Source organism: Ochotona princeps, chromosome 15, assembly GCF_030435755.1.
Source record: "Ochotona princeps isolate mOchPri1 chromosome 15, mOchPri1.hap1, whole genome shotgun sequence".
In the NCBI taxonomy this organism is placed as follows: Eukaryota; Metazoa; Chordata; class Mammalia; order Lagomorpha; family Ochotonidae; genus Ochotona; species Ochotona princeps.
The window spans coordinates 6,567,409-6,586,534 of NC_080846.1; the positions used below are offsets into that span (position 1 = coordinate 6,567,409).

The 19,126-nt window shown below is 55.9% G+C and overlaps 2 protein-coding genes across 8 annotated transcripts in view; one reads left to right on the forward strand and one right to left on the reverse strand.

Moving 5' to 3' along the window:
* The window catches only part of POLR2F (RNA polymerase II, I and III subunit F), a 49,230-nt gene extending 37,485 nt beyond the window's left edge, over positions 1-11,745 (reverse strand). Inside the window, exons 1-5 of one of the 3 annotated variants that reach the window (XM_058673027.1) lie at positions 11,587-11,744; positions 10,993-11,062; positions 7,532-7,662; positions 3,042-3,113; positions 2,745-2,852 (exon numbers count right to left, since the gene is read on the reverse strand). In XM_058673027.1, the coding sequence (XP_058529010.1) occupies positions 2,762-2,852; positions 3,042-3,113; positions 7,532-7,662; positions 10,993-11,062; positions 11,587-11,606 (384 nt within the window). In that variant the 5' untranslated portion in view covers positions 11,607-11,744 and the 3' untranslated portion in view covers positions 2,745-2,761. Of the gene's footprint in view, positions 1-2,679; positions 2,853-3,041; positions 3,114-4,677; positions 4,910-7,531; positions 7,663-10,992; positions 11,063-11,586 lie in introns of those variants that run through there. The other 2 variants (XM_004589515.3, XM_058673026.1) reach the window with 2 other exon arrangements.
* A 104-nt stretch (positions 11,746-11,849) lies between these two features.
* Positions 11,850-17,671, forward strand: C15H22orf23 (chromosome 15 C22orf23 homolog). 5 transcript variants are annotated; one of them, XM_004589755.3, is made up of 7 exons: positions 11,850-11,961; positions 12,201-12,291; positions 13,634-13,696; positions 16,342-16,530; positions 17,147-17,278; positions 17,355-17,455; positions 17,541-17,671. In XM_004589755.3, exons 2-7 carry the CDS (start codon positions 12,216-12,218, stop codon positions 17,610-17,612), a joined length of 633 nt encoding a protein of 210 aa, XP_004589812.3. In that variant the 5' UTR covers positions 11,850-11,961; positions 12,201-12,215; the 3' UTR covers positions 17,613-17,671. The 5 variants fall into 5 exon arrangements, with proteins under 5 accessions (XP_004589812.3, XP_058529006.1, XP_058529007.1 ...); XM_058673023.1 differs by having other exon boundaries at positions 11,850-11,910; XM_058673024.1 differs by having other exon boundaries at positions 11,856-11,870.
* Positions 17,672-19,126: the final 1,455 nt, after the last annotated feature.

The following is a 19,126-nucleotide window of genomic DNA, read 5'->3' on the forward strand; positions in this document are numbered from 1 at the left end:
CCCACAGCTTGCAGGCCCTACTCACCAATCTGGACTTTTCTTCTTTGCTGCACACCATGTCCCCTTCCTTCCAGCAATGGCATCCAGTGGCCTGTCCTAGTCAGGGGTCCCAGGCCCTCGGCTCCGCCATCCCAGGGGGGCCAGACACCTGCTGTCCAGCAGCTGCCTGCTGCCAGCTCTTCAGGATACCTCCCCAAAACTGCCAGCCCCCATGAGGCTTGGTGCCCACGGAAAGCCCTGCTCCTTCAGGTTGCCTCTGCTGCAATGTCAGATCATTCACACTGTAGATATGCTGGTTTGGGGGCTTTGCGTCGTCGTTTGGGTGAGAAAAGGCCAAGAAGCGACTGGACCATTAGCAGACCCCATCTTGGCCCATCCATTTCCCTGCCTGCAACCCATCTTTTGGAACTCAGCTCTCTTAGAGCTTTATGAATCTGCAAACCAGAATGATTTTCACTCAGGCCACTACTAAAGCTGGACATGAAGGGACAGGGCCTTGCGTCCACATGAAATACCTCTTTCTATCAATAGCACTCTGAAAACTCCTAGGGTGAGTCTGGTCGGTTTGGGGACCATCTCATTACCTCACTCTGATGGGCACACAGGCTGCAACCGAGGCTGTGGCGGGCCCTGGGTCCACCAGGCACCATGTGAGAGGAGTCGGTCCACCTCACTAGACTCCTTGGAACCCTGTGCTTATGCCTGATCTCTCCCTAATTAACAAAGTGCTCTGAGTCCTTTCCTAGAATTCTGTCAGAGGTCAGTGCAAACCTTATGCAGTCACATGTCTACAATCTACCTTCCCTCCACTTGGAGGCAGGACATCTGTCCACTTCCAGCCTACTTGCTGCCACTACGTCAGTGGGTGAATGCACAGGGAGCAGGCAGGGCTATGGGGAATAATGGACATTGGGAGGGTGACACCATCCTCAGAGCAGTGAAATCCGCAGTATTTCAGAACTATCCAAGCCGCATGGACAGAACCCTCGGACTATGTACACATTCAGACTCTGGGTTGATACGAGGTGGTGGTTCCTCATCCCTGGGCATTGGACGTGGGGAAAGTCGTGAGTGGTTTCCCCCTTTGTCTCTCCCTTTCCCCCAGGAACAAGAAGAAATAGCAAACTTGGAAACAATGAGTTCACCCAATTTTCCCTAAACTTTGATCCTTCCCACCTGATCAACCATGTAATCATTATTAAATAAATAAATAAGAGAGGCCACATTTCAAAGATGAAGCCACCACCTCCGGGACGTGCATTTCGGCTGCGAAGTGACTGGGAAGCAGGGCAGAGGACAAAAAACATTCAGAGATCTGAGACACCCTAAAGAGCACAGAAGCTTCCGGCACAGGCACACCTGGACCACAGCAGGGCACCTGATCCACCTGTCAGAATATGCCCCAACCCAGGGCAGTATCAACCAACAGCAGTGGCAGGTGGCTTTAGATTCAAGAAGTCAACAGCAAAAGGACTCCCTGCCAGGCACAATGGGCAGGCGGGGTCAAACACCCTCTCTCCCCCAAGCCCCTCCCTTGCACCCTATCCCCTAAGGGTTAATCCCCCTTCCTCTCATCCTGCCCCAACCCCATCTCCCTTTAATCACATCTGATACTGAGTGGCCCACAGGGAACAAAGAGAGCATTTAGAGAAATGGGGCCGAGAAAGTGACCCCCAAGCTCCCTGAATGCCAGCACAAAGGCGGCATTTCAGAGCTGAAATTTCAGCACCCAACTTGATTAAAGGATTCCACAGGCTCGGAGGCAGCGGGTGGCAGGGGTGCGAAGTCCGCTGCTCCCCAAGTTAACCCTTCTTCAGAGCAGGACACCCCTCTCCCTGCACCCTGAGCATGCAGCCCCCATCCCGGGGGGCCTGTCGTGTTGCAGGGGCCAGACAAGCCCTGGAAGGGGAGCCGTACTGCACTGGGGAGCAGGCAGCACTCAGGGACCAATCCTCCTTTCCATCTCTGCTGGTCAAAAGATGCTCCCTTGCCATCCCCCGAGGAGGAGGGAGCCAGCAGGACAGGGATGCGTAGGTGGGGGGAGACCCATCCTCCCCTAAGGCAGAGGAAGGCCAGACCCAAGTGTGCATAATCCCAGGACCCCCCTCCCCTGCCAAGAGGGAGTGGACAGCTTCCAGGGGCCTCCAGCGTGCTGGGCCTGGAAGGCCAGCGTGGGCAGTGGCCTGAGCAGGAGGGGGCCAGAGCGGCAGGGCGAGCAGGTGTGCTGTCCTGGCTCCTCCAGCTGCTGACTGCCCCGCAGGGCTCTGCTTGGGGGGCTGGGAGATCAGCACACCCCCACACTTCCTGCCGGAGCCCTGCTCCTGAAAGGGGATCCCAGCCCCCGATAAGAGGCTAGAGGCAGGTCCTTGGGAAACAATGGGTGGCTTGATGAGACCTGCTCTGTGATACTCCTGAGAAGGGAGAAGCCCCTGCTGCCAGTCCCCACAGGAAAGGAAATTGGGGGTTTCCGTGGCAACCGGCTCCCTGGGCACAAAGACAAGTCTGTCTGTGGGAAGGCAGCTGAGGTGTCTCCCCTGCAGCAGCCTCTGCTCTGTGAGCAGGGACCCGAGGGAGGGACGCGGGGACCCACAGGGTGAAGGGTGCCTGCGACAGGCACATGCTCCGGGCAGCAGGGCAGGAACTGGGAAGGAGCAGGTGGCAGTACCAGACAGTGGGAGATGGAGGGGCTGAAAAACTAAACAGTTTATTATTTACATGTAGAAAATGGAGGGTGGAGGCCAAGCCCGGCTCAGGGCCCAGCTCAGTCGGTGATGATGAGCTCGTCCACACCCCAGTCCTCGTAGCTGCCATCGGGCAGGTAGCGGCGGATGATGATGGGGATCTTGCGAGCCCTGCAGCAGGGGAGAGGCACAGGTGCACAGGGCTAGCGAGGCAGCAGGAGGGACAGGGCCCAGGTCCTGCCTCCGCCCCCCGTCCTCTCCCTCCTCCCGCCAGGTGGGTGAACGCCTGGGAACGCGTCTCACCCCGAGGCATGGCCATGGAGGTGAGGGTGGAGGGTGCCGTGAGCAGGCCTGACTCACTTGAGCTCTTTCATGGCGATGAGCAAAGGATCCGTCTCTCCCTCCAGCTCCACCATCACAGGGGCACACATCCTGCAGGAGGACGATGGGTGGTTGGGAGCCTGCTTGGCCCTCCCAGGCAGCCAGGACTGGTAGGAGTGCCATCTGGAGGCACTGCCGGGGTCCCACCGGCTGTCACGGCAGCAAGCAGTTCGCAGCTAATCTCTCCGAATCTCAGCACTGACTACTAATGGCCAACAAGGACTAAGGGCCCCTCCTTCTTTACACACACCATCTCATCTGAAGTTTATGTGAATCTGAGTCAGAGAGCGAGTTTCCATCTGCTGATTCACTGTCCAAATGTCCACAATAGTCAGGGCTTGGCTCGGGGAAAGCCAGGAGCCAGGAATTCTATCCGGGTCTCCCCTGTAATTCCTCGTGCCACCACAGCTGCTGCTCAGGGTGCACACAGCAGGAAGGTGAACTACGACCAGCATCAAGCACCAAACCTGGGCACCCAGGCTGCCCTGCACCAGCGCTCTAACTGCTAAACCAAACAGCCACTCCAGCAATCTGTTCTCGGGGCTTAGTTTGTGTACTTCCCATCAGGGATGGGGAGTTAGTCTCCTTTTCATGAAGTACTTGAATTTTTCCTTTGGCATCCTGTGGCATCTCCCTTAGGGACACTGTATTCTATAGCGCAGATATTTACCTCTCATTTCTGTTAGAGAAAGAAAATCTCCAATCCAGGATATGCACTGCTGGCTGCCAGAGCCAGGCTCGGAACCCGAGGGCCCCTGTGGCACACAAGCAGCCTTCCCGGGGTCTTGGTGGCTGGCTCACTGCCGGGTGCCGTGGACTATTTTACTGACCAGGACAACAAGGCCTGGAGCACTCAGTGTCTTGCCCAAGGCCACATAACCAGCAAAGGCCAGGGCTGTGACGTGAGCCGCGCATGCTGCTCACTCAACTTCCCATGTGCCAAGCTGAAGCTCCAGACAAGTACACGAACATGGCAAGTTTTGGTGTCATGCATGAGGCGCCACACGTGGGTCAAGGTGGCTTCCCCATCAGAGGACTCGGCACACACACCCGAGTCCAGTGGCCATGGCAGAGCACCAAGGCACAGCCCTGACCACATCACCCCAAGCCCACGAGCCAGCCTCAATGCCCAGCTTTCGTCATTCTCTCTATGTGGTAGCAGTGCTCCCACCAGGGGGCTCACTCCTCCAGCCAGCCCCACCCCAGCCTCCACAAGGGTGAGGTACCCACCTGCTCTTGTCCCACGTGATTCCCCACAGCCACCAGGCCAGAGGCCGGCCACCCTTCCATCGCCCTGAGGCTGCCTCACCTCCCAGACCTGCTAAGAGAGCATGCCCAAAATGCACACTCCCAGGCCCTTCTGCAGACCTTCAGACACTCACATTAAAGGGCCTGGGAATGTGCATTCCAAGGCTGCCTGGATGGCTCTGATAACCATCTGCTCTGACAGCTACCGACTTACTAATTTAATTACTAAACATTCTCATTTCTGACTCTAAAAAGCCAAACCATTTCCCAGCGTCAGGACCCAATTTTTTCCTTTTCCCACATACTTCCTTAGTGCACTTTCATGTGGTTCCCCACGCGGGAAGCTATACAGAATGCTACACATAGGGCCCAGTGCCGTGGCCTAGCGGCTAAAGTCCTCACTTTGAACGCGCCAAGGTCCCATGAGGGCACTGATTCTAATCCCGGTGGCCCTGCTTCCCATCCAGCTCCCTGCTTGTGGCCTGAGAGAGTAGGCGAGGATGGCCCAAAGCCTTGGGACTCTGCACCCGCATGGCAGACCTGGAAGAGGATCTGAGATCCTGGCTTCAGATCGACACAGCACCAGCCGTTGCAGCCACCTGGGGAGTTAATCAACAGATGGAAGATCTTCCTCTCTGTCTCTCCTCCTATCCGTGTATCTACCTTTCCAATAAAAACAAATTAATTAAAAAAAAAAAAACTGCTACACAACAGTCATGCCCGAGGTGATTAACAAATGGGCATTTAGCCCTCTGGCCTCTCCCACCTCTCCCACATGCACACCAGGGGCCTTGGCACCTACTCCACAAAACAAGGCACCCACTTGGGATGCTAGCGTCACAAGTCACACGAGCCACCAGGTGGCGCCAATGAGCCAGGTCAAAACCAGTCTGAGCCGGCAGGGAGGTGGTGCCTCACAAGAGGGCTTTCGGCAGAGGGAAACCCTAAAATCAACAGGAACACCATACTAGACTAAGGTAGACCAGCCTGGGGACGCGCGGACTTACAAGTGACCCTGATGTGGCCTCAGAACGTCGACTTTTCCACACTGCCGTCCGTGAGCATGTCACCCACAACCCTAGCGACCACTGCTCAGCCGTGTGCCCCAAGTTCCTTGCCAGGGCTCCCAGAGTCCCCAGCTGCCTGTCCCCGGCTTCCCTTGTGCTGCTCCCCACACCTGAGAGCCACAAATCTGCCTCCCCTGATCCCCCTATTAGACTCCTGGTCCCCTCATGAAGCCTTCCTGGTGACTCTGCAGGTACCCCTGTCATCTCCTGTCACTCTAAGCCTTCACTCATGACTGCCCTGAATCCTGTTAAAACGCCCATATCCAACCCCCCCCACGCCAGGAAGATCATGGCTGATGTCCCTAACGGCATCACACACCCCTGTTGCACCAAGCGTGTGCCCCACAGAATGCTCTACAATTAGAAATGTCCCACGGGGCCTGGCGCCGTGGCCTAGTGACTAAAGTCCTCGTCCTGAACGCACCAGGATCCCATATGGGCGCCGGTTCTAATCCCGGCAGCTCCACTTCCCATCCAGCTCCCTGCTTGTGACCTGGGAAAGCAGTCGAGGACGGCCCAGACCATTGGGATCCTGCACCCACGTGGGAGACCCAGAAAAAGCTCCTGGATCCTAGCTTCAGATCAGCACAGCACCGGCCATTGTGGTCGCTTGGAGAGTGAATCATCGGACGGAAGATATTCCTCTCTGTGTCTCCTCCTCTATGTATATCTGACTTTCCAATATAAATAAATAAATCATGTAAAAAAAAAAAAATGTCCCAGGCCCAGCGGCGTGGCCTAGCGGCTAAAGTCCTTGCCTTGAACGCACCAGGATCCCATGTGGGCGCCGGTTCTAATCCCGGCAGCTCCACTTCCCATCCAGCTCCCTGCTTGTGGCCTGGGAAAGCAGTCGAGGACGACCCAAAGCTTTGGGACTCTGCACCCACGTGGGAGACCCGGAAGAGGTTCCAGGTTCCCAGCTTCGGATCGGCACAGTACCGGCCGTTGCGCTCATTTGGGGAGTGAATCATCGGATGGAAGATCTTCCTCTCTGTATATCTGACTTTGTAATAAAAATAAATAAATCTTTAAAAAAAAAAAAAATGTCCCACAGCTCTGTAGTTCCATGGCAACCGCTGACCACATGTGGCCACTAAGTGCTTCCAATGTGGCTAGTGAGGAAGAAACTGAATTTATTTTTTAACTTAAACAGCCACAAGCAGGGGCCAGCACGGAGGCTCATCAAGCTAATCCTTTAACCTGTGATGCCGGCATCCCATATGGACACCGGTTCATGCCCTGGTTGGTCCACGTCCCATTCATCTCCCTGACTGGGGTCTGGGAAATCAGTGGAGGATGGCTCAGATCCTTGGGCCCCTGCACCCACATGGGAGACCCAGAAGAGGATCCCAGTTTCGGATTGGCTCAGCTCTGGCCTTTGTGGCCATCTGGGGAGTGAACCAGCACATGGAAGACCTTCTTCTGTCTCTGCCTTTAAATAAAAATAAAAAATCTTGAAAAAAAAAAGCACAGTAACACAACACCACATCCAGCTGAGGACTGCCACCAGCGCGGTGGGAGCAGCACGGGCTCTGTGTTCACTGAGAACAGCAGCTGAGCACAAGCTGCCTCCCAGCAAACCTGCTATTTCGGCTTCACCCCCAAGGGGCGGAGGGGAGGAGGCCAACACTGCTCAGACCCTAGGCGGAGCACCGAGGGAGGGCCACTGCCCGCCAGCATGCAGGGCCTCATTCCCGTGGCCCCCACCGCTCCTCCCGCCTAAGCTGCACCTGGCTCCTGGAAGCCCCCAGTCTGCACGGGCTCCTCGCGGGACACCCTTCCTCAGCCTGGGTCACCCCATTCCCTGTTCCCTCTCTCCCATGGCAGCATCAGCTCCCGCCCGCTCTGGAAGGAAGTGCTGGCAAGTGACCATGGGGGAAAACGGGCTTCTTCAAGAGTCCTGCCGGATTTCTCAAAGCACCTGCCAGCAGACAGTGGCTCACAGGCAGCCCCGCGCTGGGCCCAGGACCTTAGCCACCTCACAGGTTTCCTGACCAGGCACCTGGCTCCTCAATCTTGCTATTCTTCCGCATTTAGAAGGCGAGGCCGGAGGGAAGCCTCAAGAAGCCCAGCCCTGCCTCATGCTGCCACGTCTTCCATGGACCCCTCCCGAGCAGGCCGTTCCACCTCCCTGGCGCAGGCGCCCGTACTCACGCAATCTGCAGGGCGCGGGTGCCCAACACGCGGGCTCGCTCGTACTTGGTCATGTACGGTGTGGTGATTCGCTTCTGGTTGGCCTGTGGTCGCTCCCCAGAGGGGAGGATCTCAACGTTCTCCTGACCCTCCTGGACACCAGGACAACATGGAAAGGGGGACAATGTGAGGGAGGGTCCCAAGCATGCACACTCTCCAGCATGTTGATGATGCTAACTGCATGCCAGGGCCAGGGCAGCCATGTGCCCTGGAGTCCTCCCAAGAGCAGTGAGCGGCCCAGCGCTGGAGCCTCAGGCATGGCCGCAAGGGGGATCCGGCTGCCTCAACGAGGGGGCACAGCAGGGAGCCTACAGCTGGGGGGCCGGCCGGGGATGCCAGCATGAACAAGTCCCTGGACATGGCGAGTCGCTCCCAGAAGGGAGCCAGCAACAAGCATATTCTGAAGACCGCGCAGCCCTCCGGGTCAAATGGCCAGAAGGGTCAGGGCAAGGTGGGAATACTTACATACACGCAGGTTCATCTTTAAAGATAGATTTAATTTAATTGGGAAGGAATATTTTATACAGACAAAAGGAAAGAGACAGAAAGTGATCTTTTATCCACTGGTTCACTCCCCAGATGGCTGCAACAGCCAGAGCTGAGCTGATTTGGAGCCAGGCACTTCTTCCGGGTCTCCCACATGAGTGCAGAGACCCAAGGACTTGGCCCATCCTTCACTGCTTTCCCAGGTCACAAACATGTTGGGTCAGAAGTGAAGCAGAGGGCTGGAGCGATAGCGTGGCGGTTAAAGTCCTCGCCTTAAGCGCGCCAGGATCCCATATGGGTGCCGGTTCTAATCCCGGCGGCCCCGTTTCCCACCCAGCTCCCTGCTTGTAGTCTGGGAAAGCAGTCGAGGACGGCCCAAATCCTTGGGACTCTGTATCCACGTGGGAGACCCGGAAGAGCTCCTGGCTCCTGGCTTCAGATTGGCTCAGTCCCAGCTGTTGCAGCCACCTGGGGAGTGAATCCTTGGACGGAAGATCTTCCTCTCTGTCTCTCCTCCTCTATGTATATCTGCCTTTCTAATAAAGATAATAAATAAACATTAGAAAAGAAGATTAGGCTGCTACACCACTGCACCAACCCAATATACAGGTTTTTTTTTTTAAGATTTATTTTATTTTTATTGGAAAGTCAGATATATAGAGAGGAGGAGAGACAGAGAGGAAGATCTTCCATCTGATGATTCACTCCCCAAGTGACCACAACGGCCAGTGCTATGCCGATCCAAAGGCGGGATCCAGGAACTTCTCCCAGGTCTCCCACACAGGTGCAGAGTCCCAAATCTTTGGGCTATCCTCGACTGCTTTCCCAGGCCACAAGCAGGAAGCTGGATGGGAAGTGGAGCTGCCAGGATTAGAACTGGCACCCATATGGGATCCTGGTGTGTTCAAGGCAAGGACTTTAGCCACTAGGCCATGATGCCAGGTCCCAATATACAGATATTTTTTAATCATTTCTTAAACTTCTTTCCTGCGCCAGTCATTGCAACAAGGGCTTAAACAGAAAACTCAAAATGTCCGGTCTCTAGGGCTAGCACTGTGGTGCAGCAGATTAAGCTGACGCCTTGGAGGCCAGCACCTCACATGGGTGTTGGTTCAAGTCCCAGATGCTCCATTTCCGATCCAGCTCCTGCTAACGCACTTGGGAAAGCAGGGGAGGCAACCCAGGTGTTTCGGCCACTGCGCCCACACGGGAGACTTGGAAGAAGCTCTTGGCTCCTGCGTGGCCCAGCCCTGGCCACTGCACCATCTGAGGACTAAACCAGCAGATGTCTCCCTCTCTCTGTAACTCTTTCAGATAAATAAATCCCTAAAAGACAAAAAAAAAAGGGGGGGGGGGGATGAAAGAATTTACTGCCTAGAAGGGAAGACGAAAGGAGGTTGGAACGGGCACAGTATGCCAGGGTTAGCAGGCTGGTGAAAGAGGCCCCAAGGGCTAACCTAGACCAGCAGGGAGCCAACACTGCTTGCCGCTCCTAAGTGGACCCCAGCTGCTCTGCTTCCAACCCTGCACCCTGCTAATACACCTGGGAAGGCAGTGAATGAAAGCCCAGACACTTCGGCCCCTGCAGTCATGTGGAAGACCTGGAGGGAGCCCCAGGCTCTGGCCTGGCCCAGCCCTGCTACTGTACCCATTTCCCTGGTAAATCAATACAAGCAAGTTCTCTCTTTCTCCCCATCCCATCTCTTCTGTACTCTCATGTGCCTTTGATTACAGCATTCATGGTGTGGGGTGAACAAACTCTGTAACAAACAGAATTAAGTCGACAGATATCCACTGTGGGCTTACTACATGCCAAACAGTGTCCTAAGGGCTTGGGGTGGAGCACAGAACAAGACAAAACATCATTCCCCCAGCACAGCTTACACAATGTGGCAATTTTCCAAATTATTTTTAAAGGTTCTTTTACTTTATTGCTTTAAAATGCAGAGTTACAAAGAGCAAGGGACAGAGATCTTCCATCCACTGGCTCACTTGCCAAAGGAGCCAAACAGCTGGGGCCGCAGCAGGCTTAGTGCAGGCTTAGCAGCTCCCGCTGCCTTCAGGGCACCACTCCTGCCTGAGCAGGGTCCTCTCCCACTCCCCGGGGCCTTCCCTGGCACAGCATCCACCCAATGACACAAAGCCTCGGGGCTGGCAGCACAGCCAGGGGTGACGCTGCTGCTCATGATGCTGGCATTCCACGCGAGCATCTGCTCCAATCCCGGCTGCCCTTCATCTGACATGGCTCCCCGAAACGCGCCTGGGAAAGCAGGGGACAACACTCCAGGTGCTCAGGCCCCCACCGCCTGCGCAGGAGACGGGGGTGGAACTCCTAGCTCTGGGTGCCGCCTGGCCCAGCACTGGCCATTCGGGAAGCAAACTCAGTCTCTCCCCTCCTCTCTCTAACTCTGCCTTCCAAGTAAATAGATAAAGAAACCAAAGAGGGCCTGGTACAACAGCTTAGCAGCTAAATCCTTGCCTCGCATCCACTGAGATTTCATATAGGCGCCAGTTCGTGACCCAGCTCCTCCACTTCCCATCCAGCTCTCTGCTTGTGACCCAGGAAAGCAGCTGAGAATGTCCCAAAGCCTTGGGACCCTGCACCCGCATGGGAGACCACGAAGAGGCTCCTGGCTTTGAAACAGCTCAGCTCCAGTCATTGCGGCTACTTGGGGAGTAAATCAGCAGACGAGAGATCTTCCTCTCTGTCTCTCCTTCTCTGTATATCTGACTTTCCAATAAATCTTTACCAAAAGAAAAGAAACCAAAGAAAGGAAGGAAAGAAAAGAATGAGAGAAGAAAAAACTTCCCTGGCCAGCGAACCACCAGCTCCACGAGTTCCCCTGCATACGCGGCCAGCCCGAGGGCTGCCCAGGGGTCTCCAGCCGGCAGGCGGCTCAGGACACGGACTGGAGTCCTGGCAGCTGAACACTGACCTCCTCGGCGTTCTCCAAGTCATCCAGCCCTTCATCCTCCTCCACATCGTCAAAGTCATCGCCGTCAAAGCTGTGGGAGAGATCAGCCAATCCAAACCATGAGCCTGGGGCCCCCAACAAACGGCCACTTCCCGAGGGAACCAACCTTCCTTCCATCAACGCCCCGCCCCAGCAGTGTCTCTCCCGCCTCCTGGACGATACCCAGTAAGATTTAAACACGTATTTCCTCATCTTCAAACAAACTTTTTTTGGGGGGGGTGGGGAGGAACGGCACGGTAGCATAACACACTACTCCTCCACCTGCGGCGCCAGCATCAGATACCGACGCTGGTTAGAGTCCTGGTTGCTCCATTCTCCATCCAGTTCCTTGCTCTTGGCCTGGAAAAGCCACTACACCGTGACGACTCCCACGGTTTGATCTTCAGCAAAGAGCTCTCTCCCACAAACCCCTTCCCCTCCTTCGTCTAACCTTTAAGAATTCAAGAACCACGTCTCCTCTTCTCTGCCTGGTCCACGCCAGGCCTCCCCGCAGGCCTGACCCCCCGACGCCGGACGCCCCGCCTCTCCCACCCTTCCGGAGGCTCCCACACTCACTTGTCCTCATTGTCCGACATGACGACTCCACCGCAGCCCTCGGGACCCACCACCGTACGACCCTAAACCGAGCGCCTTCCCTCGCGCCGCTCCGCGCTGCCACTGGCGCCTGCGCCGTGACCCACAGGCGGTACTTCCGGGAGGCGGAGCTGCGCGCGCGCGAGTGACGTGTCTCGTTACCGTGGTAACCAGAGCCGCGTTGTCGCTCCAGTGAGTGAGCCGCAGTAGTCTGCGCCGCGCTGGGGTGGCTGCTGCTGCACGGAAGCAACCCCGTGCGCCTCTCTGTGGGTCTTGCTTTAGCAGGGGAGGAGGATCACTTGACCGGTACTAGGGTGACTAAGCCTGTCTGTCCATGGCCTTGCTCCGAGGCGCGAGGTCAGGTTCAAGCAGGTACATTCGATGTGTACATGTCCGGGTGTCTGGGCGTCCGGGTGAGAGGAACAGGCGCTGGCTCGGTGTGCACTGGTGACATCGTGGTTCTGTGCCAGCCGACCCCTGCTCGCGGATTTCAGAGGGCTGGGGACCTGGGGAAGCAGAGGCTTGAGGGGTGGGTGGGAGTCGGCGTGTGCCATTACGTCTCTCCTCTCTCTCAGGGTTCTCTTGTGACTTGGCAGAAGAGGGTGGAGGCAATGAGCAAAGGATCGGCCCCCTGGCGCTGCCCCAAGCCGGCCCCTTACACACCGGGGACGTGCGAACTGCTAAGAGGTCAGTGTTGAGGGACACCAGGAGGAAGAGCGGCGGGAGCAACACCTCAGCACCTGCGCCTTTCATTCCCAGACAACGAGTGGGGTGGCACACAGACTCAGGGCACAGGAATTTTAGAGCCTGCCCCTCTAAACCACAAGGACGATTTTCTCAGGAAGGCCCAGCCTGCGGGGAGCACTTATGGGACCACAGACTTTCCCCCCCAGCACTTAGCACTCCTGTTGTCAGAGAGTTAGCTGACATCCTGTCTGCTTGGTCTTCCACTTTAGCTCCAGCCCAGGGGTCTGTCTCTATGAACTGGCATTCATTCACATGATTTAGGCAACTGCAAAGATACAAAGTTTCAGACCTTGCCAGGTGCTGGAGACATGGTTGGAGAACAAAGCTGAGGTGGCAGTAGATTGGCAACAAATAATATAGCGAATTAACAAACTGTGTGCATGGCAGAAAAGAAGGGGAAGTCCCAGTGCATAACACCAGTGCCCCGTCAAGTGCCTGAGTGCAGTTCCCTGCTCCTGGCCCCAGCTTCCTGCTGGCACAGTCCCTGGGAGACAGTGCTGCCAGCGCAGGTCTGGGTCCCTGCCACCCACAATTGTGTTCCAACTCCCAGATTCAGTCCTGCTCTGTAGAGGCAGGGCTACAGAGAGAAGGAGAGACAGATCTTCCATCTGCTGGTTCACTCCCAAAGTGACCACAACAGCCAGAGTTTCTCCCACGTGGGTGGCAGAGGCCCAACGGCTTGGGCCGTCCTCTGTTGCTTTCCCAGGACATTAGCAAGAATCTAGATCGGAAGTGACTCAATAAACCCCATATGAGGGGAACAAGGTAGCCCAAAGCTTAGTTGGCTAATCCTCCCCATATGGTTGCCAGTTTGTGTCCCAGCTGCTCTATTTCCTGTCTAGCTCCCTGCCTGTGGCCTAGGAAAGCAGTCAAGAACTGGCTAAAACCTTGGGACCCTGCACCCATGTGGGAGGTCCAGAAGAGGCTCCTGGCTCCTGGCTTGGGACTAGCTCAATTCCAGCCGTTGTGGCCACTTGGGGAGTGAACCAACAGAAGGAAGATCTTCCTCTCTGCTTTTCCTTTTCTCCATAAATATGATCTGCTTTTCCAATAAAAATAAATAGGTCTTTAAAGAAAAAATAAGTATCTATTAAAAAAATAATGGACACATCCATATGGGATGCCAGTGTTTCAGGGGGAGGCTTAAGCTGCTAGACTGGGGCACAGCACCTGCTCTCCAAGAATGATGGAATTTAACATTGCAGTGGGATGTGATGAGGGTGTTTGCCGTGCAGCCCAGGAGGCCTCATGGAAGTTGTGTGTGCATGTGTTTATCTTCCAGTGATGATGAAAGAATCCAAGCTGACTAACTTCCAACAACGGCACATCACAGACACCTTGAAGAGTAAGAGGCAGCCCATCGTGTCTTCACAGGCAGGGGGTGTGGGGCCGCAGTTGGCACTTCTCTGTGCTAGGAGGGTAGGGACCCTACTGCGAAGACTGAACCCATGACAAGCACATCTGCCCCTTGCTCCTGGGGAACTAGCCTCACGAGGCCTGGTGGCTTCTTGGGACATGGCTCCTGCCACTACCCTGAGCAACTTGCAGGGTGACCCTCAGTGGCTTTTCCAAGGAGGTCAGGGCAGGTGACATTTCCTGCCCAGTCAGCAAGGGCTTCGCCAGGGCTGTGTCTGTTATCCCCTACATGTACCAGGGAAGCCCTCCCTGGAAAACAGGCTCCATGTCTTCTTCATTGTGCCACTCACTCCCAGGAGCCAGCAGAAATAAAATGCTGGGCCCAGCACAGTAACCTAGCGGCTAAAGTCCTCACCTTGAACGCACCAGGATCCTATATGGTTGCCGGTTCTAATCCTGGCAGCTCCACTTCCCATCCAGCTCCCTGCTTGTGCCCTGGGAAAGCAATCAAGGATGGCCCAAAGCTTTGGGACCCTGCACCCGCGTGGGAGACCTGGAGCAAGATCCTGGCTCCTGGCTTCACATGAGCTCAACATCAGCCATTGCAGTCACTTGGGGAGTGAATCATCGAACGTTAAGCTCTTCCTCTCTGTCTCTCCTCCTCTCTGTATATCTGACTTTGCAATAAAAATGAATACATCTTTAAAAAAAAAAACATGTAAGATGTTGATTGAATCCCAACAGTTACAGAAAGAGAAAACGGGGAGAGAGAGATCTTCCATCCGCTGGTGTGCTTCTCAAAATGGCCACAATGGCCAGAGGCAGGCTAATTCAAAGCCAGAAGCTGGGAGTTACTTCCAGGTCTCCCACATGGATGCAGCGGTCCAAGGATTTGGGCCATCCTCTGCTGCTTTCCAGGAACATCAGCAGGGAGCTGAATGGAACAGTCAGAATTCAAACTGACATTCTGTAGGATGCCAGCACAGCAGGAGACAGCATACTGCACCGCAGTGCCAGCCCCTCCTCTTTTCCTAACAAAAGTAAAGCGTGAAGAAACAAAACAAAGAGTGGGATTATTCAGGCACCTTAGCAAGGAGCCCAGTGAACTCTTGAAACCACCCGTGTGACTCAAGGTGCTTTCACTGTGACTACAGTGAAAGGATCAGAATAGAGAGCTGTAGAGTTTTCGAAAGAACCAGAGGTAAATTCTGGGAGCAGCTGCCCACTCTGGCCACTGGAGGGAGGCTGTGCCAGGCCTGCTTAAGCCCAGACTGTGTGCTGAGAGTGGGCCAGAGGGAGGGAGGTGTGGGCGGTGGGAAGGGTGGGAGGCAGTCGGGGGAAGGCCCAGCTGGGCCCCAGGGAAAGCAGTGCCATATTTCTGCTCCCTGCACGCCCCTCATGCTCCTACACCCTGCCTCCAGTGTTAGCAGCCCTGCCTGCTCCACCTTCACCCTATCTAGACCCTGTACCCCTTCCCCCCCACAACTTCTGGCCACCCAGATCCCCAAGGGCGCTTCACAGAACTTGCACAGCCTCACAGCCCATCTCACCCTTGCCCTGGACCCTGAAGCTGCCCAAGGACCCCTCTGCTACTCTAAACCTTACCCTGGCCTCCCACTTCACAAAAAGCATCTTTCCAGAGACTTCCATGACCTCTGACCTCTACTATCCCTGGGGCTTGGCCGCAGCTGCCCCCTCAGCCTGGGACGTCCTCCCTTGCATATCTGCCAAGCCTGGGCCTTCCCTCCAGTCTTATCCTCCACCAGGCCTTCCTGGGCCACCTGCTCAAACTGTTTGTTGTTCTACGATACATACACACTGCAGCCGGCCAAGGTCCCATAGAGGTCACTTCACTGATCATCACCCATACCACTGCTCTGACCTCAAATTGAAGACCTGGGGGTGGGGGCAGAACTCAGTGCTCCGACCACCTACACCTCTCCGTGCCCACAGGTTGGCATAGGGGAGATACCCAATACCCATGTGCTGACCAGAACTGGAAGGCTGGGCACAAGGATGGGGGCGAATCAAAGCCATGAGCGGGACCCAGGGTTGAAGTGACAGGCTGGCTGAGGGAGGAGCACTGGTAACAGTGGGACAGAAGGGCATGGTCGCCGTCCACATGGTCCCACTTGACCCAAGCAGAACATGTAGGAATCCACATGGAGGAGAGTGCCAGTGCAGACAAGATTTACAAAGACATTTATTGCAGCATTGTTTGAAGTAGTAAAAAAAAAAAAGGAAATCCGACCCCACCCCCGGGAAGAATGACCTGAATTCCTAAAATCCTGGGGACTAGCTGAATAAATAGTGTGTGCATTGGAAGGACTCGTATATAGCTATAAAAAATAAGTTGTATGTGTGGATTTTTCTGGAAAAATGTCCGTCATACGTTGTTCAGTGGCAATAGTCCGAATTGAATACAGCACAATCCAGTGTTTGGAAGCCATGACTGTCCCTCCCCAGACACATGGGGAGTGATTGCAACACAAACTAGTGAGAAGGGGGAGACAGTGAAATCCTGCCCCCTGCTCCTATAACAGGTGGCCATCAATTTTGTGAAAGAAGCAAAAGGCAGCCGGGCATTGAGAAAGGCAGGGTGGGGCTCCTCTCACCGGACCCTGCTTCCCCCAGGAGGAGACACGTTACCCCTGCAATGCAGCCCCACATCCAGCCAGGGGGGCTCGCCTGGGAAGCAGCCACTGCCGGCACCAGCCATCTACCTGCCTCCCATCCTAGCTGCCCGCTCCCAACTGCGGCCTGTCAGCCTGTGCCAAGCCAACGGGGCCTACAGCCGGGAGCAATTCAAGCCACAGGCCACCCGTGAGTGACAGGGCCTCAGCCGGGGCCTGTTGTGTGTGTGTGTGTGTGTGTGTGTGTGTGTGTGTGTGTGTGTGTGAAGGGGAGGACAGGTGCTAATCAACATTCTCCCACGCCGGTGTGTGTCAGACCAGACATGTATGGGATACAAGGGAGCCAATGGCAGGCAGAGGGGGGCTCTCTGGTGGGCATGGGACCATCAAAGCCATGTCCTTGTCACCGCGCAATCCCCAGATGGATCCCCTCTGGGCCCCAGCCCTGCTGCAGGAACCATTCCTGCCCCTGCCCACCTGGCTCCCTTTTGGCCCTGCCCCTTCCCAGATCTGCCAGAACCCCCATGCCTGGGCTGCATCCACACCCCAGCTGCCCCCCATGGCAGAGCTTAGACTACCAGGCCCCAAGCTTCCATAGCCTTGCTGTGCACCCCTACAACCTGTGCTGCTTCCCCTCTGTTCCTATTCATCTTGACAAGCCCAAGGAGCACCAGGGGAGATGCTGTGCCAGCAGAAGCCCCTCCCTACTCCCTCCCCACAGCCCAGGGCCCCTGCAGTGTGCCTGCCTGCCATGGGGACAGCCCGTGAAGGGGGCGCCATTTGCACCTTCACTCGGGGCCCTGCAGGAGACCTGGAGAAGGAGAAACGAAGGCTCCAGAACATCTTTGCCACTGGGAAGGACACAGAAGAACCAAGAAGGAAGGCTCGTCCCATGCGGCAGGATGTCCCAGCCCCTGAGCCGGACCGCTTCGAGGAATGTGAGCGCTTGGGTAGGGGAGGGGGAGGAGCCCCAACCAGGAAGAGGTACCTTGAAAACCTTCTCCTCTTGCCCAGTGGTGCGGGAGATCCAGGACAGGAAGGAATTCCTGGCCGCCATGGAGGCCCTGGGCCAAGGCCGGCAGTACCGAGTACTCATCCTTGCTGAGATCTCCCAGGTAAGAGGGCAGCAGGAAGTGGGCAGGTGCATCCCGGGGTCCATGTCCCCACGCTGACCCCAGCGCTCACCAACGCCCTCTGCAGAAAATACGGGAGATGGAAGACATTGACCGCAAGAGGAGTGAGGAACTCAGCAAAGCTCTTGACATCGCTTAATCCAGCCCTAGAGCCCAGCCTTAACCACGAGGGCCCACCCCTCATTGGGCAGGCTCACCACCCATCCAGCCCAACCATGTCACCCTGGGCCACACAGCCTTGCCCTGCCTCAGCAAGTCTAGGACATCCCCAGCACCCTAGCACACTGGCCTGCCCTGGGAGACCTACAGCAACAAAGACAAGACAACAGGGCCCCAGTCACAGACAACACGGAGCCCTAGTCCTATGACCTTGGACGTGCACCCCAAGGGCACCCAGTGGGCTCTCTCCCCTGTGTGTCCTGGGAGTGAACACGGTCCCTTTGTTCCCACCAGTGTCAGGGACCAGCAGAGGCGACTCCATGCAGCCTTGGGCAAATGTTAAACCACTAACTGGCCAATAAAATACACTCTACTTGGTCATTGTGTTTTTGGAGGATAAAGCTTATTTGTTCAAGGAGTTAGAACTTGCTAGCACAGGTGGTTTTTTCAAGACCTACAAGCATATTTCAAGTGCAAATAAAGCAGCACTCGTGGGTACTTGAACTTCAGTCTGAGTTCATTATTTCCGTGAACTCAAGATAACGGTGGTGACTTTTCCATGGGTGGAAAATAAGGCTCCCAAGATCCTGCACCCAAGGGCAATGAACTAGCAAGCAGCCATGCTGGGGTGCTAAGTGAGTTTTGTGGCTTTCCACAAAGGGGTGCAAGGGTCTTGCTGGAAGTCCCACTTCCTGCATGCACTTGTGACCTTCAGCAAAACCCACATCTGTGAGACTTCCCTGGGCAGGGCCACCGTGAGGGTTCAGCTGGCACGGGCGCCCCTCCCCATCCCCCAGTCTAGCACCCAGTCCATTGGTCCTTTTCCCCATGAGCCCTACCTTCTCCACTATCCTCTCTCTCTTCTTGTCCCCACCAACCACCAAAATACCGTGGAGGGTCTGGCCCTTCCTTGCAACCCCACCAGGGTACGTGACCTGATCTATGGTCTACATACAGAATCAACAGGCAGGTGCTGGCTCTGGGATGTCCCAGGGACAACCTCTGTTTACACACCCACAGGAACCTAAAGGCAGAGGATGTGACCTGCCGGGCTGGCCACCATGCACCCTGACAGCTCTACCTCAGGGCAAAACCAGCCCAGGCCCACAATGCCTGATGGATTCTCCTATGAGCAATCGGCACTACAAGCCACACCTGCCACATGCATCTCCAGCTGCGTTAAAGCCATGGGAAAAGCCTGGCCACACGGACCCAAGCAATCACACCAGCTTCAGCTGAAAGCAGCACCCCCTTGGCCTTCGCTCCCACCCCCCCACCCCCCTCAGTCCTCAAGTTGCACATTGCCCACCATCCTGACAGGCTTCGGAGGCACTGCTGCAGCTGTCACCTGGCCCCCTGGGAAAGCAGGCACCTCCCTGCAGCCCAAGAGCCAAGGACCCCTTTGGGGATGGGGAAGGTCAGCCCGTGAGGTGCACCAGGCCCACAGAATCACCCGGGCTGGCTCTGCCAAGGTAACTGCAGGGGCGACCGGAA

Coding starts and splice junctions, on each gene's coding strand:
- C15H22orf23 (XM_058673022.1), top strand. CDS start 11,994: ATGTCCGGGTGTCTGGGCGTCCGGGTGAGAGGAACAGGCGCTGGCTCG. Junction 12,292..13,633: donor GACGTGCGAACTGCTAAGAG/GTCAGTGTTGAG, acceptor TTTATCTTCCAG/TGATGATGAAAGAATCCAAG. Junction 13,697..16,341: donor CATCACAGACACCTTGAAGA/GTAAGAGGCAGC, acceptor TGCTTCCCCCAG/GAGGAGACACGTTACCCCTG.